The sequence below is a fragment of the Plectropomus leopardus genome, chromosome 11, assembly GCF_026936395.1.
Source record: "Plectropomus leopardus strain MGB_pleo_1.0 chromosome 11, ASM2693639v1, whole genome shotgun sequence".
Classification (NCBI taxonomy): domain Eukaryota; kingdom Metazoa; phylum Chordata; class Actinopteri; order Perciformes; family Serranidae; genus Plectropomus; species Plectropomus leopardus.
In genome coordinates, this window is record NC_142186.1 from 22,018,559 (window position 1) to 22,042,884 (window position 24,326).

Sequence of the window (24,326 nt, forward strand, 5' to 3'; positions counted from 1 at the left end):
GGCTTTTTCTTTTTTTTGCCTCTTCAGTCATTCAGTTTCAGGGTTTTAAGCTCACTGTAGCTTCACCTTTTCGCCTAGATAATGGGAGAGAAAATTGTGCTCAATGGGTATGATGTGATACAGGTTGTCCTGTGTGAGACCTCTCATAAACCTTAACCTTGCATAACTATGTAAGCTTGACTGATTTTTGTCTTCTAACCTCTCTAATCAGCTAGACAAATTCCCCACAAGAACTATGAGTAAATAGTAGACGCTGGGCTGCACACAATCCCAGGGCAATAGTTGTTTATAAAAGTCTGGAACCACTCGGTACAGTACTAATGGTCATAGCACTTTAAAAAACATTTGAAATATGTATCTTTCCCATTCAACATTTATTTGAACTGTAGCTGAACCTCATAAATTTGTTGACATTCTTCATACAGTGTTTATGTGTTATTCATACACGAGCCACAGCCTGAAAAAGTCAAAGTTTGTGTACTTAAGAGCTGCAACTAAGGATTATTTTCATCATCGATTATTTCTTGATTAATCGAGTAGTTGTTTGGTCTACAACAGGGTCCGGGGACCCCGGGGAACCTTGATGGAGTTCCAGTGGGTGCCCAAAAAATGGGAAACAAGTTTATTTTTGCCATTCAATTCACTGCAGAAGTGAGCCCAATGTGAGTAAAAGGCATGAGTGACTATCCATAACCATTCCTCCATGGTTATCTCCTCAGTTGTTGACAATAGGACAGTAACTTAGGTTTATTGTCATTGTAATCTATTTTTGTGATCAATCAATTAATAATTTTGTTGTCAAAATGTCAGAAAATAGTGAAACATAACCTGTGTAATTTCCCAGAGCCGTTGAGGTCATCTTCCAGTGGTTGGTTTTATCAGACTAACAATCCAAAAACCTAAAGCAGTTGAGTTTATTATCTTCTATGACAAATAAAACAAAACAACTTCTTACATGAAGCCTGAAACCAACAAATAATGATTACTCGATTATCAAAATATTTGCCACTTAATTTTTTGTCGATCAACTAATCGATTAATCGACTTCTTGTTTCAGCTAGTTGACAAAAATTTAATTCCAACTGATTACCAAATGAGTTGGCAGTTAACATAATTAAAAGTTGAAAACTAAACGATTAATCGAAGCAGCTCTAGTGTAGATCAGAATGTACCTGATATAATAATAGTAATTGCTGTGATGAAAGAGTTTGATCTGGGTTGCTGTTAAGGTTTAAACCAGTTTCCTACCTTGGGCAAAAGCCATGATGGATAGATAAGACAGACAGATAGATAGATGTGGCCCCTTTTTATATTGACATTTTTGTGACTGATTTTAAATGGAACAACACAGACGTAATAAAACATACCGTCATGATGCCCTCCAGCAGGCCCGAGTCGGGTTTAGGTGGTATCTGCCTTTCCATCGACCATTTCTCCACAATAGATGCAACCTGGGGATTATCCACGTTGAGGATGCGGAAGCCGGTCATGTTGACACCGCAGAAGCGATACGGCTCCAGGTCAATGGCCATCAGGTCCTTTTGGGAGACAACAGTAATGAAGGATGGATTCTCATTTAGTCTGCCAACACTGAGCATCCCTGTTTGAAGTATTCATCCTGGCTGGATGCTTTCTCCTCACATGAAAGAAAGTGACGCAGCTGCTGATAAAAGAGATGCTATATTAAGACCAAATGGAGTGAAAGGAAGGAGAAACACAGTAGTTTTCAATGTCAAATCAGGAGATTTAAGCATAGTGTCTGGAAGCAGCGTCTGTGTAATAAATGGAATATAAAAAGGCTCTGGTGGCGGAAAAGCTTTTCTGCTGGCAAACCATTTCAGAATTGACAAATTGTTATTATTTTTGTGCCTACATAATAAGTAATTACACTATACAAACTACAAGCTTGTGATATATTTCGTCCGTCTTAATCATATTCTTGTGAAAGAATCTTTATAGGTGCACATTTCTTATTTGGGAAGATTAACTATTGTTTGTAACTCAGACAAATTAAAGAACAAGAAAAAAAACACGAATTCCGTTGGATCGTATTAATAATTCAACAACTGCATTCCCTTAGCAACTTCCAAGCAAAAGCTATTCAGTCTGAGCTGCAGTAATTTCTGGGCCAGCCATTATAGCTGAAGTGTGAAGTCACATGTTGACACATGTCGTGCCGGAATAGGCCAGGGGGCTTGGAAAAGACATTTGGATGAACATAGATATTTCATTAGCACCCTGTGGGGTTAGTGCTGGGGGAACGAGAGCGTGTAAGACTCTTACTAAAGAACGGCCGCTGCCAGTCGCTGAAAAATCTCTCCTCTTTTATTTCTTTCCCACCAGAACGCAGTACAGTACTCTCTTTTATGAAGAGAGATCAAAGTAAATCACTGTTGTTCTTTATGACATTCAAAACTGCTCCGAAAAGTAGATCAGGTTACAAGTTTCCGAGCTTTGAAGCTAAGAATACAAACTAACTGGGACAGAATTGTTTGTAAAAATATAATTTGTCTTTTGTGACATCCTCTTTTCTATTAGGGCATTTTGGGATGTCAGAAAAGTGACTTGTTCCAATTATAAGTTCACTTTTTACAGCGCTGCTTTGTACGCACATCTTTAATACAAAATCAACATAATCCTACAGTGGTGTTACACTGAAATCTTTGCCAAGGCAACGTGCTGCACATGTCTGAGTGCATACAGACGTGTTGTGGAGGTGGCAAACATAACAAAGTTCTCAGCTTCAGGTTCTCAGAGATAGCTATGACAGACTCATTTTAAAGGACAAGGAAGTTATTACCCCATACCACTCCGCTGTTGCCTTTTCACGCTCTAATAAGTCGGCATTTCCCTCACCTCAGAAGATAAAACACAGACATCACTGGATTCCATCGAGAGGAAATTGTATTGCCATGTACGCCACGCAAGTATTCATCATTTTGGATCAAATCAAGCCGCCAGGTATAATCTCCTTAATGGTGTGTCTATCAATATGACAGCTTATTGCAGCATTAGATAGATACCACTCTCTGATTCTATAAAGATATCCTGCCTTCATGTGAAAAATATGGTTGTCGCAGAAACTCATATCAAATAAAAGTTTTTGAGTTAATCCTCTGGTAAATATGTTATATCTATAGAAAACCTAAACCAGCACATTTGCAATAAAAAGAAGCTCTCCCTATTAAAGCGGTAGACATGCTCCACAAACATAACGTACAGCAGAACAATGTCACTGCCACACTGTCAAGTGTGAAAGATGATGCATATCATGCCTGGACATTTCGTGTCATATCACATTATCACAACAGGCTGGACGTGTCCAGAGAGACAGGGAGGGTGTGTGTGCACCAGAGAGAGGCAGAAACAGAGACGATAACAGAGAGTGAAAGGAACAGCACAGATCATGCTGGTATTCATTCCCATTCAGTCTGTTTGTCTCCAGACAGTCAGCGTCTCAGTGACGAGCAGCAACAGCTCCCTGCTGGGTCCGCTTGTATTAGTCAGACGAGATCATTTTTTGTATTCGACTGAGAACATGAAATGCTCGGGACGGGAATGAAAAAGTGGCACACTCAGGTTACATTAAACATAATCTGATACAGTAAAAAACATGTTCATGCCTAAATCAATTCTAATTTTACAGAATATGGCTGGCAGTATTTTTTTGTATTCATCAAAAACAAATCTCATGGAAAGACCAAAATCAACGTCATTTCAGACTTCTTTACCCTGTCTGTGAAACTTGTTCCTACTGAAGACATGTGGTCACTTGGCCGTTTATTAAGAAAGAGTTAAAACTAATGCAGTCTAACACAGCAGTCCTGTAACAAATGCTGCCTTCACCACTGAATGAATAATGCTCAGTTTTTTGCAGATTCAACTTGATAATTTTGGAGGCTTGTGGTGCTGTTAAATTTTATTGCATTATACAGAGAGGTGTTTATGTTATGACTGATATACATGGGGTTGATAGAATGACAGAAACACTTGTCTGTAAGAAACAATACAATTCAACAGCACCACAAACTGCAGCCTCCAAAATGTACTAAAGATGGAGGAGGAAATTGTTAAAATATTGTTATAAAATTAAATACACTTTGACCTGCCGTTTTCATTAGGAACAAAGAGGTAACATCCCTAAATATACTTTTATTTTTAAACAGTTCAACTCAAGATAAACTACAGTACCCATTTTCATTGTGATGAAAGAGCATGTCACCCAGTGTAACATTAGTCATTAATGTGTTTTCATTAGTTTATGGGCAATGGAAGGCTAATGGCTACAGACTGTTGTTTGTGGGAACATTTCAGCTAGTTTTGGTCTTTTCATAGGATCTGCAGATTACAAGAAAAACATGGAATATCTCCTGACATGAGAGTCAAATAATGAACCTTGTCAACATAAATTACCATAGAGAGTATGCAACTACACTTGTAGGAGATTGACTGAATATATTAAAGTAACATGTTTCTAACTTTATTATTGAAAATACAGGCAGTGTTAGAAAAAAATCCAGGTAGAAAACCCCTGCGTCATGTACATCAATCTGTGTCTTTGAAATTTTATGCTATATGTAGAATATTTTCATCATTTATCTTAGTAGTAGTAGAAATTTCACCTTGAAGAACACGTAAATTGCTGGTCTATCATTGCCTCAATTGGTTAAATTGGTTAGTGTGTAAAGAAAAGTGGAGAAAATCTTCAAAATATAGCGCACTTAAACTGATATTGTTTTTTTTAAGGTTGCTAAAATATATGATGATGCTGTCCCTGTTTACAGCAGAACATTTGCTTAGCTCCTGTGCCGGTATATTTAGCATATAAAAGACACCAGCAAAGAAACTAAGTACATAAAATAAGCAAAGCATAATTATCAGATGGGTTGGACCACCGTGTTTAACTATCTCATTAAACAATACAGTTATGGCTGAAAGCCTCAACAGAAATAAACAAGTTCTCACATATCTCAGCAGCTGAAATCAATTGCCTGTTGTCTATTTGATTGTTATTGTTAGTGCAATGTCACATCAGCTTTGGTCCCTGTTTATTTCCTGTCAGCCGCTGCATTAACTAACAGTCCAACGGGTAATTCAGTAACCCATTAATGATGTTTATTTTGCCAAGTAAGAAAAGTTCTATTGACCTTAATAAACACTCAAATATAGCCTGAAATCAATAACTTACATTTAGTTGTTTATCTAGTCTGTTTATTAAAAGCTTTGTAAGTTGATCTAGGAATTATATGCGATTAAATTCATGTGCTTCAATTTTGCTGGTGATGTGTTCCCATTTAGTCCACATTTTGTCAATTTTCACTTTAAGAATATATGGCATTTAATTTAATTATATATCGCGTAAGAGCTCACAGAGGACCAATTTAGGTCTTTTTCAAACTTGGAAGCCACATTCAGTTTTGAATCTCAAGCTGTTGTTTTTTTATACTGCCACCTCAAAGACTTCTGTTGACTTCACTATAAAGCGGAGTGTTTACTACAGCACACTGAAGACGCCATTATGCCTCCAGCTTGTCAAACAAAATTGATATTATGGACTGGTTCCAAACCCCATTGGCAATTAGCCACTATTCATCAAAAACTCAAGCGGTAGGGAGATGAGAACAAACGAGACTCTATTTGCATTAACAAGCATGGTACATTACCAGAGTGGTGAAGATATAGTGGTAATACTCTGTCATCATCCCCATGGTCTGGGCCTGGAAGGAGATGGAGACAGAGGATGGGAAAGAAAGGTGTGAATGAATAGAGACAGGATGGAGAAAATGGTCATTTTGTCATGTCAGGGCATTTTAGAATCAACAGCACAGTGAGAACAAACAGCACCAAAGAGATGCTCAAAAAGACCTCGTCAGTGAGGGAAAAAAAATAGCCAGGTTTTAACGAGCATATTGACAACACGCTGTTTATTTTGTAGGCAAGTTTCTGCTGTAGCTTGTCAGGATTTCTACACCATATGTGGTCCACAGAATTACAGAATAGCACCAGTACTTGATGCTTTCCTATGCATTTAAATGGTTTGCAATGGCGCAGGGCACGTGACGTCATTCCAGCAGAGAAGAGAGCCTTCAATCAAAAGAGCTCGTAATCTTTGCCTCACATCCGAACACTCCATCACTGCCACTTGTTTCACTCAATCTACATTCAAAGGTACCACATTCCCATGGCGGCTGTTCTTCCTATTTAATTGTACCATCTGTCGTTTAAAAAAAAAAAAAAAGAGGAAAAAAAAAAGCCAAGGTTATGTAAATAAGATGCTGTGCTTATGTGGAGGCAAATTCCATTCTCCATCAATATATATCAAGCCAAACAAATGACATTGAAACTTTGTGTCATGTTTTATATTGTGAGTGGGAGTTTTTATTAATTAGAGTAATTTTTCCACTGCTGCAGGGTGAATTCAAAGGTATGGAACAATAAAATTCTGTCGACGTTTCTTTTCTTCATCAACCTCCTGTTTTAGTAAACCTCCATATGTTCCCACCACAACAGTAGCAGGGTCACACATAAAAGTTCTTTTAAAAGACGCCAGGGACGTGCTTCTCATTTCCTCCCATCCAATCTGAGAGGAAATATAACCTGACAGAGGCATGTTGAGTGAAGGTGAGCCTCTCAGAGTGAAGACAGGACCCCACATACTGCAAGTAATCATGGTATGACGAACAAAGTATTCCAAGGGCATAATGCATTACTTGATATTGAAACCCCTTTAAAACAGTTGCAGCAGATTCTCCTTTATACGCCTGCATCTGCTGTACCAGTCAAGTCACATTACACATGAATTCACTTCTGTCTTTTGAATTCTACTTATTGTCTTGGATAGGACTGAGCTTTTTGTAAATGGAGCAGTCTGCAAACCTTAAGATACTGTAGTTCAGTAGCGGGTACATTTTGTCACTGCTGCTTGCAAATCAAAACGTAGGTGTTATTCATTCCAATTATGCCTAGTAAGAAAACCATTTTAGGGGACTGTCACATAAAATTTCATTGAGACATCAAGCTTTGTGTGGTGCAGTATTGAAAGTGGCTAGATTTACCAGATTGTTAGAATCTTCTCACTTCATTTTAGTAGGGCTGGGCGATTACACCTAAAATAAATATCACCATTAATTCAACATTTTACCCCGATTACAATTAATGAAAGAATTTTGCTTTTTGCTTTTTCTTTTGTTTGTTTATTTGTTTTTTGTCTCCATAGTTTACTGGCAGATTCATTTGAGCATGGTGTGTTGGAGTGTAATAAACATGTGACACATTATATTTATTATTTATTATTATATTATACATTGGCCACCTCTCCTGACTGCAGGTCTGTGAATTTAACTTGCTGTGTGCTCATTTTACTCTGGCATTTTTTTTTTGAGTAGGCCTACTTCTTCTATAGCTGCCAACAGCCCACCAACATTCTCAATTAGAGAAAGGTTGAAAAAAAAAAGGCAATGTGCTTGGTTGGCCCCAGGCCCCCAAATCACCACATCTGCCCCCGGTAATATTAACGAGAGCTCAGTACAAGCGGCTGGATGAGACACAGAGCGATGAGTCCTGGTGTTTCTAAATAATTCCATCCAAAGTCTAACGAAACCTGAAATTAAAACAAAGTAGTCTGTAGAAGTCTAAAGACGGCACTTACCGCTGAATATTTGTCTGTTTGTTCATTCAGACTCTTTGGTGCTGTGAGGAGAAGCTCTGCTCTGTTTGTCTGTCTCTCTCACTGTGCTGCTGTTGGACGATCAGCTGTTTGATCCGCAATAATCAAATGCAGCTTTGTTGTCAAATACTCAGCTGTATTCTAAAGTCAAATTTGTTCACTGCATTATATGATTGTTCAACACTTGCGACTTCCTGTCGCAGTGTTTTGGTGTGATATTTGCTTTGTTGCTGTGAGAGCGTGAGACAGAGCCCGGCAGAGCATGAGCCATGCGGCAGATGCGTGAGAGTTGGCAACCCCGGTGGGGAAAGGATTAACAGAATTTAAAAAATAACCGAAATAATTAAAAAAAAAAAAAATTGGGCTAGATATTATATATTATTATTATATATTATATCAATATGGTCATATGAGAATAAACATCATTTTTAGATTTTGGATAACCTAATGTTGCAAATGTCATCTTTTCCTGATTTTAAAGGCTAGGGTTAAGGTTAAGGTTACTGTGGGGTGAAGTAATTTTCTGAAATTACCAGACTGTTCTAGGTGTTCTATTATTTGCCTTTACCCACTTAATCATTCTATCGACATTACGTTTGATTTTTTTAATGAAAATTCTCATTGTGTAAGTCTGAATATTTTGTGAAACCATCAATAATCAACCCCTACAATATCACAATATCATTATCAAGTTATTTGTTAAAAATATATTGTGATAAATCAATGATGCAGAAGACACAGTTAAAGATGCATGATGCTGGTGTGCAACATTTTTAGTAGTTTTTTAGCTAAACACAGTGGATGCAGTATTCTTGGCATCACTCGTAACATTTTCCCCTTATTTTAAAAGCTGTAGCACCCTGACAATTTGGTCATGGACAGGAACTGTCTGTAGCATTTTAGCCTCAAAACCTCCTCTCACTTCTTCTCTCAAGAGGACTCTGAATCCTTGGTGCGAGATGTGCAGACTGGCCACGAGCGAATATATGTCAGCTTAGATCTCAATAACTTGGGAGGACTGAGTTATTTAAATAACTTGGGAGGAGATGATGCATTTGGTAAACATGCTAACAGAAGCTGACAGCACCCTGAATGGATGGGGGTGGGGAGGGTGGTGGGTCCACCAGCCTGTTCTTGACATCTATAGAGCATTAGACCACCTACACAATGTCTACACTGTACATCATACTGACAGTTTTTTTGTTGACTGGCAATCATTTATATTGAACCCTGTTTCATAATCAGTTACTTTGGATCTGAGATGTATATTTAAAGTCTGGCCAAGAATTAACCTGTGAAAATAGTTTAACAATCTATAATACAAAGCCTGTGGCAACAGATGCACAGACAACACCAAGTTATGACGTGTTCTCTATATAAAGGGTAACTTGTGTATTTTCCACCCTGGACCCAATTTTCCAATGTTTTTGTGTCTAAGTGACTAATGAGAATGACAATTGTTGATGTCATTGCAGCCAGCAGTGGCAAAACTGGCTGCAATGTAATGAGCTGATTTACGTCTGCTGAAAGAGCTTGTTTTTGCCACTGATTGGCTCAGATTGTTATTTACAACTTACAGAGAGGATCCTTACAGAGGTTGACCTTTTTGTTAAAGAGTAAGACCCTGTTTTGTTTTTTTTTAACTAGAAACAGACCCGAAATCGCCATTGCCAAGCACACCAGATTCCATTTAAATCAATAGTCATTTGAGCAGCTATAAAGCCAGCGTATTTTCACATCTAACCTGTTACATTAAGGGTATATGTCAACCAAACCAGAGTTTGTGATTGCTGGATTACAGTGAAGGTGAGCCTTTACAGTTACAATTGCCTGCAGGGATTACATTGCAGCCTGTTTCATGGCTGCTGGCTGCTGTGGTCTCGCTCAATACTGGACCAATTTAAAAAAATTACACTTCCGATAAATCAATTAGACACAAAAACATAGGAAAACAGGGTCCAAGTTTAAAAATACCTTAGTCATCCTTCAGTATCAAAAGAAAGTTGTTCACTCCTGAAAGTGTATCCTACAAAAGTACACAAATATCAATTAGTTAGTTTTAGATTTCACATCTACCGGGGGACATTACTGTGATTGTCTCACTTTTAAGGTGTTCTGAGCAGGCAGGTGGCACAAGTGGAAATCCCATGCTCTCTGACAGCAAAATCCCACGGCTGATTAATTATTACCAGCACACCTTCTGCTGCTACTCTCCTCCCAGGTTCTTGGCAAGTCAAAGCCTGAAGTCTGATCAACTGAATGCTAAAGAATCAACTGGTGCCAGTGGCAGCTGTGTGGAGGAGGACCACATGCTTTCACTTGTTCGGCCATGCTAAGATCTGACATGAGGAGGGTCTGTGCCGCACTTTCTGACTCACCTGTTTGAGGATCTGTGCAGCCATGTGGTGACTGCAGTCAAATATGATCCGGAACTCCCGGCTTCTCTTCATTTCTTTGAGAAGAGGTCTCGTGTCCTGCGTGTCGAGAGGAAGCTGGCGGATCTTTAGCCTAATGTTGTACCTGGACGGGGCCATTATCAGCTCCTGTAGTCTAATAAGACCTGAAGAGGAGAAACAGCACGAATGGAGACGTGTCCAACAGTATCACTCAGAAAATACTTCCCCATTTTCTACACTTAGTTCATTGGTTTTAATGGGATAGCGTTCTTTGTACATGTGTACTGTGTTTATATATTTAATAGAACAATAGTCTGTTCACCTGTGCTGTCATCGTATACGACAGTGGCTGTTTTCCATTTGAGAAACTGCACCAGGTCCAGGATAGCGTAGCTTAGCGAAGAATAATCCGGGTATAAATTGGCATAAAAGGTGTCCCTGTTGTCCATGGGGTGGTGTTTCCACCGCACCTGGATGTGCGGCACTTCCAGTGCATTACAGATGGACTGCACAGCATTTGACGAAGAACTATGTGAGGGCCCGAATATTGCAACCACACCTAAAGACAGCTGGTCACAAGCTGGAGAAGATCAAGAAAAAGTTTGAGAAAAAAGCGTGTTACCCTTTCAATCACAGATCACCTAAACGTCCAGACACACCAAACCATCATGAAAGAACTAGTGGCGGCGAAGGCCAACTGTTGCATCACCTCATGTTGCCTGTGTCTCAGCCAAAAAGTTGCACACCACAAAGACTACAGCCAGTGGCCAACTAGCACGTACATTTTGCCTCTGTATGAAGAGAAATACTTCTCCAGCAGGCAGCAGTAGTCTATGTTCTACATTAAAAAAGAAAAACCGGAAGATTGACAGGATGGATTCAAGACGCTAGTTAGTCAGTTAGAACATTAACATAACCTAATGTTTGTAGCGCAAAGAACATTTGACATGAGCTCAGTGGTTAAAAAAAATCTTGCCTCATATAGCAAGTTTGCTTCTTTCTCATTCCCTCTTCAGTTGTTGGTTTGCTTTTATTACTTATTTTACTCTCCCCGTGCACTGGGGTGAACAGCCAATCAAATTGATTTTGCTCTCCGACAGGCTCCCACCAGCTTTGACGCAAATTAAACATGCTGAATCCACCCAAAAAAAAAAAAAAAAAAGCTGACAAGGGCCTGACTACAGCAACAGTTTAGGAAACACCCCAAAACTAGGGTGACGGATAATTACCAGCAGCTTTCCATTGACGAATGGCTGACGGTTTGGTGTGTCAGGGCCCTAATACTTGCCTAAATACAAGATTCTGATTTGTAAGCCAAAACCGTTGATTATTAACCTAATACAGATATTATGTTGTTTTTTTGACTGACCAGAATCTTGTCTTCCTCCATACTGTAATCACAATCCTTGAATAAACATGGAGCTAGCCACTTACCTTTTCTTGACGCCTCAAAACTGTCGTAGATATTAATCCTCTGTATGTCATATGTTAGTGTTGTGTTTGGCAACAAAGTCCTGTTTCTGTTAATGTTATTGACAGCAAATTTGAAGGCAAGCTCCTCCGCGCTTACAAGTGAAACAGGTCCATCTGTTTGTTCGAAAATCCCACCTGAAAAACAAAAGAAAAAGAGACGTAAGGCCCATGACGAATGGTCTCAAACCATCACAAGCAAAAGGAAAAACGCAGCAGAATTCCAGGTGGGGCTAAATGGAGAAAAATATTGAGAGGCATTTGTGCTTAGGACTAGCAGTGAGGGGAGCAGCGCACATAACACGAGGTATTAAATTTGCTCAGCAAACATGGAGCAACCCTCTCCATTTTCAGAGAATGCTGAAAAAACCAATATCAGCTTTGAAGTCCAAAGCCATAATGGATTTAAGGAGTGTGTGTGTGTGTGTGTGTGTGTGTGTGTGTGTGTGTGTGTGTGTGTGTGTGTGTGTGTTCGTCTGTCTGTCTGTCTGTTCCATCAGGGCAGCAGAATATCTCAGGCTCTTGTCTCCCCATTAAGATGTCCTTTTATTTCACCACATTGTGGAGCAGATAACTGGACGTGGCCACTCTTCTTTTACATAAATTTCAAAGGAAAGTATTTTTTCCATTTTTCTGATGGGGTGGACTACTGCTCAAAACTTACAAATCATGTCTGTGGGTACATCAAAGTAGAATATCGTTTGAGAGGGTGGTGTGTATCAGTCCACTGGTGCCGCACTACATCAATGTAGAGGAGAAAAAACTTCTTTTTTTCAACAGTTTGCCAGATGAATTGGAGTTTTTTTTATATGTTCTACTGGGTCTACAGCCCAGACAATAAAGCTTTAACAACCAAAATAAATTATTTTAGATTAAATTTAGTTTGCTTAAAGAGGAATTCCACAGATATTATACATAAAGACCACTTCATTTGTTTTGGTAAATACTACTCAACGAGAGAAAATGGTTGTCTTCTGTAGTTCAGAAGTAGTTCAGTATTCAGAAAGCTTGCACCATCCCACTTATTACCTCTAGTCACCTCTCCAACTATTCCAAAAATCAGTTCACATTAGTAGGTGGCATGATTTTTCTTAACAAGCCTTATTCAGTGGAATCGTCTGCCTATGCAAATTTGAGAGGCAAGCTCAGTTGACTCATTAGAAAGCAAATTTAAAACACAATTTCTGGCATCAGCCTTCAACCTCATTTAGTCTGCCCCAAGCACTTAACTACAGTTATCCAGCTTATATTTAGTTTTAAGTATGGTTTCGTACTGTATATGTTACACGTTCTTGTATTTGTGTGCGTTTTTTTTAACCTTTATCCGGTAAAACAATGCACAGTATTTATGGGGTCTTTGAGACTATACTGCTGGTTTTACATCACTTTAAATTCTTTTATATTTTGCCAATGTTCAGTGTTTAAGACATACTTTGTGATAAATGATGTAATTGGTTGCATTGTAGGAAATGTAGGATCCAGTGTTTTTGGAGCTTATTCACACAAGGGACTTAAAGTCAGGATACCTTATGCCTTTGTTGCTTAAGTTTTTACTTTTTAAAAAAATCTATTTGTTGTAGAGATATTCCAATACCAAGTTTTTCATCCTGATACTGACACTGACATCGACACTGATACTGATACTGATACTGATACTGATAATGATATCAAAACCAATACAGATCTCAATCCCGATACCACTTCTTATTCTGGTATCTGACCTGACTTCTTGGCTGATTCAGAGTACCAATCTAAGGTCATTGTGTTAAAAAACAACAACAAAAGAATAATGACTGCTGTATACCACTAACCCATTTCCATGTCAAGAAGCTCAATTTAAAAAAAGACGAAGCAACGCACATTTAAAGTATTTTTTTTAGATCATACTAGTACAGAGATATTCTAAAAATAGTAAATAGAATTATTTGATCTCATTGGTGACAGTGCCAACATCGGGATTTGGGTGGGCGTTTGGGGCGGTTAAAGTTTATAAATAAATTATGCGGTATTGGATCAGTGCATAGACTTGCATGCTCGCTTATAACGGATTCAGCATTTTTAGGTGGTATGGGATGCATTTCAAATACTGGCATCGGTGTTGGATCACATCTAATCTCTTGTGATGTCTCTTGTCAGTTCATACTGAAACGTCTGAGGTTTGTGTGATGAACACTGACACATTTTTGTAGCTTTCTAATTAAAATTCAACTCAACACCTCCACCTAGTCAGTGCCTATCCCTACATATATGTACATTCATATCTCCATGGATTTTATTTAAATGTGATCACTTTAGATTATATAACAAATTGTGTTCCTCAAACGTCTGACAATGTAGAAAATTACAGTTATTTCTGATTCATTTTAACAGAGAATATTCCAAAGTGAGAGTATTTTCCCAGGCAATATTTGACTGTCATGTCCTGGACATCTAATATTAAAATAGTTTAAGTTGCACCAATTGTGTGTAATTGGTAAAATAACAAGCATTACATGTACTGTCAAATGTAAGACAACAAAGTCCCTTGGTGGTTCAGCTGCAGCCTTTAAGAAGACAGTTTAGACAGCTTCTAAAACGACGCCTGTAGGAACATCAGCTTATGGAGAGACTGGCTCCTCCACCTCCACTCTCATCACATTACCCATTTCAATAACAAAGCAAAATGTCTCCGCAACCTTCCGTCAATTCTGGGGGGAAAAAAACTGTCATCAAAAGTTACAAATGTCTGTACTTCATTTTAACTTTTAAGGCCATTATTTGAGCTATACAGACAACCTTTTGAAACCTATTTTCTCTGCAGTGAGATCATAACATTTTTGAATGCTAAATCTTCACAGTAGATATCTTTAAAGTTGTTTCTGCTGCCGGTTTCTGCTGATTTTGAGTCAGATCTCTCTTTAAGATAACCTCGAGATATGTACCTTAGAATGGCTTCCAGAGAAAAGCAGCAAGTCCTCACATTTAAGACACTGGACCCGTGACAGTGTTTGGCATTGTTGAAATAATCTTTAAAAATGTTGAATTTGGTGTACTTTACCACCCAGTACAATTTGAAAACTGGATTTTACTGGATTTTTATACATACCATCACCATACATATATACAGAAACGCACCAAAAGAATCAATAATAAGGCTGTAATTTAATTAGGCCCAATGGGATTTAAAGGGCACAAAGTGGTTTATTTTTTTTTTTTAGTGTGTTATTTTTGTTTTTGATTTTGCACTCTCATGGCCTAGCTCACAAACATTGCCTGCCAGCCAAGTATTATTTCACTAATCCTACTGAATACCTGGTTGCAGAGAGCTGAGCTTGGAAGTAGCACCTGTGACCTGCCGATGCCCCTGAACAGACCCCCAGTGCCTGGATCACTAAATCACATATCTCTGCTGCTATAAGCAGAGTGGCAACTCTGGAAGCTAAGCTCATCTTACTATTTATGACTCAAAGCCTCCCTGGATTGCGAGGGGACGTGATGCATAAACCGCTCGGTGGAATGCGTCACATTAAAATAAATGAATCCTTCCATTTCATGGGGAAATCTCATTAGAGTACATTAAGTAATTGCTGGAGTATATAGTAATTTGACTGTTAAGAGGATAAAATGTGCATTGCTCAGAAGCACTTTAACAAATTTAATAAACAGGGGGAAACCTGCTCCTTGGGAGGAAAATCCTGCAGATAACTTGCTTTGCCCTTTTCAGAATTCTGCCATAAGCACAATAGCCTTAAAGCCTTAATGTACAAGAGCCCCCGCAACTCCATCCAATAAAGGATAAGCAGTTTTTTTGTTTTTTTTTTTTTTTTTTAGCATCGCACAGAATTTACTCTAATGATCGAGAGATGGGAATATTATGGAACATGTTTACAAGTTCTCATTTAAACAACTCGGTTGAATGTTCGTTATTGCAGTGGGCGCGTGCAAATTGAGATGCATGAATTTCATGAGATGTTCTTGTGAATCTTAGTCAAAAGGCTTCAAATTAGCATGCCTCCAATAGGCAAGAACACAAAGGCCTTTAATTAGTCTCTAAGGTCCTACCACAATATATAAATCAGCCACTAATTGCAGCTGTTTCCATAATTTGTCCTTTGAGGACTTTGTGGATCAGCTGCATTCAGAAGCTGCAGACTGATGTATGTAAGGAGAGGACGATTCACGTTCAACTCTAAAACTGCAGAGTGAGACCAGACCATCCAAAGTTACAGAAATATGAAGAAACAGCAAAGACAACTAGTAATGTTTGTGTAAATTATAACGAACGTGTTATGCTACAGTATCGTGTAGACTATGCAATATAAGGCAAATTATTTATGAATTTCTCACATACCGTAAAACTTCAATTACTGGTGCAGGTTTTATTTTTTTTATTTGCTTAAATCACCGAAGCCTGAAGTGGGACCGGCATCTGTACGGGACGATTCCTTTTGTACCAGAAAGAGACAGAGACAGACAAGACACGCACGCGCACACACACACACACACACACACACACACATATGTCTTGTCTGAGAGAAACAGAGAGAGAGAAAACAAAATCTTCCTGCTCTTTTTTTATTTATGCATCTATTTTTTTTTTTTTCCCTTGTATTTATTTATATCATCATTTAATTGTATCTGAGGCTTTGGCAATATTGTTTTGCAAACATTCATGCCAATAAAGCAAATTGAATTGAAAACTGAGAGAGAGAGAGAGAGAGAGAGAGATGCTGAAGTTAAACTTTGTTTTTTCGCTATTCTCTTACTTTCCTGGGCTGGACGGAAAAATGTCTGGCTACTGTTTCGCCTGAGTTTTGTTCAGCATGTTTGACAACGGACAGCATGTGCATGTGCATGTGCATGTTTTACTAGGTGTCGACATGACGCAGCAGTGAACATGAACGTCACTCTCGCGATAGTGAACGCGGCCCTTTTTACGGCATCTGAGTATTTACACCCAGCATATTAAAAACAAATCTACAAATCCGCTCACTTTATCGTATTAAAACCCAGCTGCCTGTCAGCGACTAGCGTATTTGGCACCCCGAAAATGGAAAGGGGTGAAAACTAAACAGAGAAAGGACGGGACACTTTTTCTTTTTTTCTAGCCAGTAAGCTAACACATTTAGCATGTTAGCAGTTTGCAGACAATGAGCAATGGACTTCATGTGACAATATTCACAACGTGGGTTTTTTATTTTTTATCAAGACCCCTTTCGATTCTTTTGATCGGTGGACTCTTGTGGACTAAAGGATCATAAATAACCGAGGGAGGGATGCGTATTAGCACTTTGACTGCTGCAGAGGTAGGGAGTCACCACTTTTTTGCCTCTTGTTTGTTGGTAAATCTGAATGAATTATAATTTGGTGCTCATGGTTTCCATAAAACGAACCAACCGAATGAACTGGAGAGAATCTGACAATGACCATTGTAAAAACACTACAGGTATATTTGTATGCACAATCTTAGCAGTTAAACTAGCTCTAACGGGGCAGACAACGAACCAGTGGGCTTTAAGAGGTTAGAAATGTCAAAGGTCTTCTATAAAATTGAATGTCTGACGACCAGACCCACAATCTAATTAGGATCTGCATTTATTTGTCAAAATGCATAATACACTCGGCTATTAAAAGAGACCCAGCGTCAGATAGAGACTGGGCCATTAAGTGAAGTTTTACAGTAAGTTACAAATCTGCTGGTTTTACCCTTAGGCTCCAGCGCCTAAAATATCAAGTCGAGACGGACTTCTGCAGCTGATAAACCTTACTCCAGTAGTGTTATAATGGTGCCAACATAACATATGTTCAGCTCCCTAGATTTCCAGATCTAGTTACACAAAGCAAAAGCAACATAAAGTGCAAAGCTGAGACATATAAGAGCAGTTAACCCGGCAACTAAAAGGTAATATTTAATACTGTAGTCTTAAATATTGATATTGAAACAAAAACATATGTTCAGAAAGATAAAATAAAAACCCATTAAACTAGCGAATGTCACCAAAGTGCAGATTACAAGTGCTTAAATGTTATTATTTAAGATAATAAATTATACATGAATTAAACATTTGGCCTGCATGTAAATGTAAGCCTTTGGTAATCAGTGGTGTGAATATAAATTAAGCTGAATTTCATTCCTGAGCAGAAGCTGCGAGTGTGAAGAGGTCTGCAAGGCCTAAAGGAACTGACAGAGACAAGCTGTGTCGAGTCAAAATCAGAGGTTTCACATTTCAGCTGAACATGCCCTTGCAAAAATCCATGTTGTAGCATGAAAGCCCCGCATGTTACGTTCCCTGCAAACAACGTGGGCAAGTGCACAAGCATAAAGCCACCCTCTGCTGTTATGTGGTGGCAGACTGCCTGCGAGCCAGCTTAGGCTGGAATCATCTGGGAACCACTGCAAATACTTATTTTTAACATCGACTGCATTTACAGACTTGAGACTTCAAAGAGAACGATCTGCATGACAGGATGACAATCTGCCAAAACAAAGCAACATTAAAATAGATTGATGTCGGGAATGTTTATCCCTTTTTTTAATTTCCTTTTTGATTGGATGACTTTTCCAACATTACAACAAAGTTACACATTATACAGGCAAAAAACAACATTGCATGTTTTTGCCATATTACATACACACACTGATAGGAGTGCAGGGTGGCATGACCAAAATTTGTTTTAAGTATTTTAAAAGATTCTGGCGATTTCATGGTTTCTCATTGTATTTTTATTATTATTATTATTTTTTTTTTGCATGACTGGACCTTTATATAGGTTTGCAGTAGCTTAGTGAAGTACTTAAATATAAACATTTTTTAATTCCATCATGAATACCCATTGGTTTGTGGACTGCTGTTGTAAAGCCTCCAGTTTGGCATTTTGGCTGTTGCCATTTTTGTTTTTTTGGCACAAAGCAACCATATTTGGAAGAGAGGGGGGCGCTGTGGAGGAGCGAGGGGTGGATCTGACTCATGGACTGTAGTGTCGCCTCGCAGACAGCCTGTCCCTTAAGTCACCCTGCCCTTAAATATGTGTAACCTTAAGCCTGTAAAAAATATAAACTGGTAAATTATGTAAAAATCACCCCCGCACAGTTGTACCAGGCTGTAAACATGTTTATTTCTGCTGTAAAGTTGGGGTTTATAACATGCCGGTCTAAAGGGATTGACTTGCTTCTGGAGCCAGCCTCAAGTGAAGAAACAGAACTTAAAAATAAACAGATATTCCAACAACTTTAACTTTGCTTCATAAACCCTGTTTCATAAACCCTGTTTATTTAACACCAACACCCTGAGGGTGTTGGTGTTAAATACTAACTTAACTGTCAGATGTTATGTTATAAAGTTATAACCATTAGTGAGAAGTGTACACAGTTGATAGGGGTCCCCCCTCCCACTTTACAGTGCGCCCTGACCGTGGTGCTCTTTCCTGTCTGTTGAGGAGTTAAAGCCATTTTTTTTTAGCTATGCGCCTGCATGACTGCAAGCAAAAAGTTTAGACTGGAATTGAAAACTGATTATACTTCAAATTAGTAGTGTACGATAGTACTGTTTTTCTCATTTCTTATGACATTGAACAACCAAAAAAATGATTTTTTTTCTTTCTATCTGAGTTTTATTGGATTAAAGCCTTCATTGTTTTGTAGTCTTTCTAATTAAATTTATTATTTTTGTTGAATGAGGTAGGCAGTGATTCACTTAACCTGATCTCAAAGCTGCTGTGCGATAAAATAGAGTCTCAAATGTTGTTTTCCCAATTCTGATTATTCATTCATTGAATTGTTTGGGCTTACATCCAAGAATGGAGAAGTCGTATTTGTTTGCAGTGGAAAGTAAACACGGGTGCTTATGAGAAAGTGTTTGTTCCTGTCCTTAGAACAATCGAACAAAAAGATAACCCAAAAGATTGTCAGATTAGCACGAATTATCTGAAGAAATCACAGTTTAAATATTTTTTTCTTCCAGTTCTATCCTAGTGCAGTAGCCATAATTTTGAGAGCAAGGCAAGGTCATTTGTTGTTTCTGCACTTTTTACTACTGTAGTAAAAAAAAAAAAAAAAAAAAGTGATACCATTGCCCTTGTTTGACATGAAATCTGTGCAGAGGAGAGGCAAGATCGATGACCTTTCAGTTTTTTTTCCTGCCAAGCAGCAAGCTGACCTTACTCGCAGTTACAACCAGCTTCACAACAACACTGAATACGATTACATTACCTCACTTGTCCCTCTTAACCTGAGTATCCCAATTTTTGGGTGGTTTTAAAGAGGAACATCTTAGATTTTTTAGTTAAAACAACAACACATAAGACATACTACATCAAGATATGTTTTAAAAAAAACTGCAAGTAGAAATGAATAAATTGATTAGTAAAAAAAAACAAAAAAAAAAACAATAAAAATCCATAACCTCTGGACATGCAGTGGCTCATAATAGCAAAACAACCATTGTATGATACATTGCGCCTGTAAAAACAAACTCCTTTCTGCCAGACAAACCGATGTGGAAGCCCAAACAATGAAACTAGCTCATTATGCTCTTGGATACATGCGTGCTCGCCCACTGCATCTCTGAGTGTTGCTCTTTTGTACTTTCTTTTCACTGGTGGGATTCCCAATCTCCCTGTGAATAGCTTCCTGTCTCCCTGGATGTGCAACAGCACTCAGTTACACAATGATGGCAGCGAACAATGACCAGCACAAAGCACACACACAAACCACCATGAATGTTGGAAATACAGCCAATTTCAGGAAGAATATGTTCACCTCATAATTATGCATAACAACACAACTCTTGGGACTAACTGTTATACAATACCAGGACCAGCGGTTAAGTTAGCCAATACTGCATTTTGTATCACACTTGGTCAACAAAAAAGCAGGCCAGGAATCTGTTACATTTAATCAATGATAAGTATCATGAGAGGAAATTAAGGGTGCTGGTTAATTAATGGTGTCTGGGAGCATGTTGGCTCATTAGCGAGCAAAGTCACCTCACAGCAAGAAGGTTCTGGGTTTTGATCTTAGCTGTGGTTCTTCTCCCCATGTTCACTCGCGTTTCCCCCCACAGCTCCGGTTTCCTCCCGCAGTTCAAACACATGCAGGTCAGGTGAATCTAAGACATTTAAATTGCCTGCAGGTGTGAGTGTGAATGTGTTTATGTGTTAGCCCTGCAGCGAAACAGTGACCTGTTAGGGAAGTTTCTACGTCTTTCTCCTACGGCTCCTAGCACCATGTAAACCTTGTTAAAAAATAAGGAGGTATAGCTGAATGGATGATTAATTACTCAAGTGAATAGTCTGCTAACTAACTGTTTCCTCTAATGGTAAATCTTACCATTAGAGGAACACACACAAGCAGTATGCATGTAGATATAAACACCTGTTTAGAGTTGCATACTGGGAAGGGTTGCTGGTTCTGTGAGTGTTTTTTCATTCTGTATTCCAATTATAAAATATAGGCATTACTTAACAGACTCCCCTTTGCCTCCCAAAATTAGTGCATGCACGCAAGTTTTTCATACACAGATAACCCCATTAAATATAGGTGATAGATTGCATTCCCACTGCCAGTGAACATAGAGCTGCAGCAGACAAGTCTGCCTTTTTGTCAGCACGCGTGTGTGTGTGTGTGTTCTGTCGGCGTGTCCATGCGACAGCACGGACAGGGTGGAGAACAGGTAAACAGTAGACAGTAGCAGGGACGGAGGTCTTTGAAAGCTTTTCAGTGGTTTCTTTTCTTTATATACCTCTTACTTATTCAGTCTCTCTTTCAAACTTGGTGCAGACTTATTTGGAATAATGTTTTATTGCTGCTGAGGATGAGATGGACGATAATAAGTGACAGAACATCAATGCATCGCACTAGTTAAGAAGCTGAAATTACCACATTCACCTTCCTATCAATGCTGATGGGAGCCGGAGACAATAAATACCCGTCGCTACTGCAAAGTCATTTGACCTGGGTGTGAATGCCGATCTTGCGCATTCTCATTGCATTAAAACGGCAGATTGAAGTGGGTGTTAGCTGTTTTTTGTGTAGTGGACATTAGGCTATAGACACAATGCCAAAAGGGTTATTCTATGGGAACCTGTTTTATTTAGTCCAATATTGTTTTGATAAATCATATTATGTACTTCATTGTGGCATTTGTGGCATTTTGGCATTTTGCCTGTCAGGGGCACAAGTTAGAGCTAATTCAAAACTCTGTCCTACTGAGTGTTCCACTTCTTACCATCTTTTTCTAATGGATGTATTATTAGACACGGATAACACACTCCAAGATGGTGCCCATTCAGTCCACTGAGAACTGCTCGCCTGAATTGTACACTGAAAAGTTTCTTACTTGCTTTTTGTTTTTTTACTTCAGGGGTATATGATGCACTGAATATATGCAGTAGTAGTTCTCCCGCTGGTGCCGCGAGTTCCTAGCCCACAGACTTTACATTGCCATAACCAAACTGTAAATATACTCTAATAGCGCTTTTCATGAACTACCCAGCATCAAAAATGTAAAGTCTATGTGTGTGAATGTGTGGAAACCCTGCTATGGGGAAACTTGATGCAAATTTTAGCTCCTGGATCCCTGATATAAAATCATTATTCTGCTACCACTCAGGCCTCCGTGTTGTGTGATATACAGGTACTATATGTCAATGCGGTATTGAAAAGGGACAGAAATAACATATAGTAACCAGAACGTATAGTTGTCAAAATGCTACACAAATGTCTATGGTTGGCTACATCCTCCATCAAACAGGCTGTATTTATTGGCTTTATCAGTGTTAACTGTTAGATTGTAAAGGTCTCTACTGTTTATTGTTTACACTGAAAGTGTGATAAGTGGCGGGTATGTGCTGCCATGCTAATGTTTGCACACATGCTAATTACTAAACGCCACAGCTCACTATTAACAGTGTTAAGGACTTAAGGATGAGTCTGATGAATGAATTCATTATTGAAGTGTTGTCTTTAATATTTTTCAGTGTGTGTGCTCGTCTTGCATTGCAGCCATACACAAGTCACACTGTGACAGCACCAAAGGCTTGTTAAAAGTATATTATATTGTTGGGCTATTTAAGTTTAAACCAAATAAAACAACAACAAAAACATGCCACATGGACAAATTAAAATGTGATGAGATTTAAAATATCTCAAAGATAGTTATGTTTTAGGTTTAGAATTACAAACATTTTTTAAACAACAACAAAAAAAGCATAAGGACCAAAATAGGAATAGTGTTGTTGTTGAATCTGATATGTTTTTCTTAAGAGATTGTTTAGTTAAAAAGCCTTCTTAGCGGGTTTTGTAAATGATTTCGTTGCATATGTGGACTAATACTGTTAAAGCTTAAACAATTACAAGGTCCATGTTATGGTTGGCATCAGCTGTTAAGTGTTTGTATTCACTGATAATGCATGGAAATTATTGTAAATATAAGAATAAAGCCTGCACTTAAGTTTAATGGCAGCTAATGTTCATCATTCATTCAAGCCACAACAATTTTAGTCAACAATGACCTTATACTAAGCTCCTATTAGTGCCCGTTAAATCCTTTTAAAACCAATTATATGAATCTCTAAACATATATTGAGACAACACTTGTTGCATCAGGATTTGTGTTCTCTAGCATAGTAATTATGAGGCACATTCAAATGTCACTGGGCAGTGGGAAAACACTGAAACAATACTGCTGGATTATGCTCACACTTTAATAGAATTACAGGCGTTTTTTGAAGGCTGAAAATGTGATTCTTGAAGCACTGTCTCTGAAACTATTAACACTATTAACCATAAACTATTAGCCATTATATTTACAGTGTGCCAACCTGAATGCATTTCATCTGCTTTACACTTAGTTTGTACTTTTTGACCAAACCAGCAAAACTGTAAACAGAACTCACTGCATTACAGTTTGCAATTTCATATCAGACTTCTAGCAAAGCTGTTAGCGATGGTCACTACACCATAACAATATTTTGCAAATTGGCTTTTCCACATTAACACATGGAAACATGTGGGAGATGTGGATGAAGTTTTTTTGCCAGACCCACAAAAAAGGGGAAAAACAAAAAATACATATATTTTTCTTCTCTTTCAGTTCTTTTTTTTTTTTTTTTTTAATAAAAATAAACACAAATGTTTTTAATTTGTCCTGCTGCACTTTTGTTGTTTGAGGAGTGTTAGATTTAGAACATTTGGGGGGAAAAAACGAAATCACTCCCTGTTATACTATACGAGGCATTATCTTTTTGGGTTGTCCATCCCATTTTTGTAAACGCGATACCTTGACCACAAACTTCCAATTGGACTCAACAATAAAATGATTAGATTTTGGTGGTCATAGGTTAAAGGTCAAGGCCACTGTGATATTTTTTGTCTCATTCTTGGGAACATGATATCTCAAGAAAACCTTCAGGGAGTTTTTTTCAGATTTGGCACAAACATTCACTTGGACTCATTGATGAACTGATCAGATTTTGGAGGACAAAGGTCAAGGTCAATGTGATTTCACAAATCTCATCGTCCATTTCTTTCTTGTGAAAGCTATATCTCACAAACACATTGAGGTAATTTCTTCCAATTTGGCACAAACCTTCACTTTGACGCAACGATGAACTGATTAGACGTGTGTTAAGCATCCATGTTTTCACAGACATGCATATAAACTGGAAGTGCAACTTGATTGGTGTGCAGAGGCATGCAACTGTGAGGCTGTAATACACATGCATACTTACCACATTTGGATACCTGTGAGTATGTTATTTACTACGTGTATGACAGCTTAACAGTATTGTGATCTGCTATTCCCTGCACATAGAAA

The 24,326-nt window shown here is 38.3% G+C and overlaps 1 protein-coding gene across 1 annotated transcript in view; it reads right to left on the reverse strand.

Annotated features, from left to right (window-relative positions):
* grik3 (glutamate ionotropic receptor kainate type subunit 3) overlaps positions 1 to 24,326 on the reverse strand; it is a 121,290-nt gene that overhangs the window by 43,306 nt on the left and 53,658 nt on the right. Inside the window, exons 2-6 of the mRNA XM_088084275.1 lie at positions 11,497 to 11,670; positions 10,385 to 10,642; positions 10,045 to 10,226; positions 5,664 to 5,717; positions 1,368 to 1,538 (exon numbers count right to left, since the gene is read on the reverse strand). Coding sequence (XP_087940401.1) covers positions 1,368 to 1,538; positions 5,664 to 5,717; positions 10,045 to 10,226; positions 10,385 to 10,642; positions 11,497 to 11,670 — 839 coding nt within the window. The remainder of the gene's footprint in view (positions 1 to 1,367; positions 1,539 to 5,663; positions 5,718 to 10,044; positions 10,227 to 10,384; positions 10,643 to 11,496; positions 11,671 to 24,326) is intronic.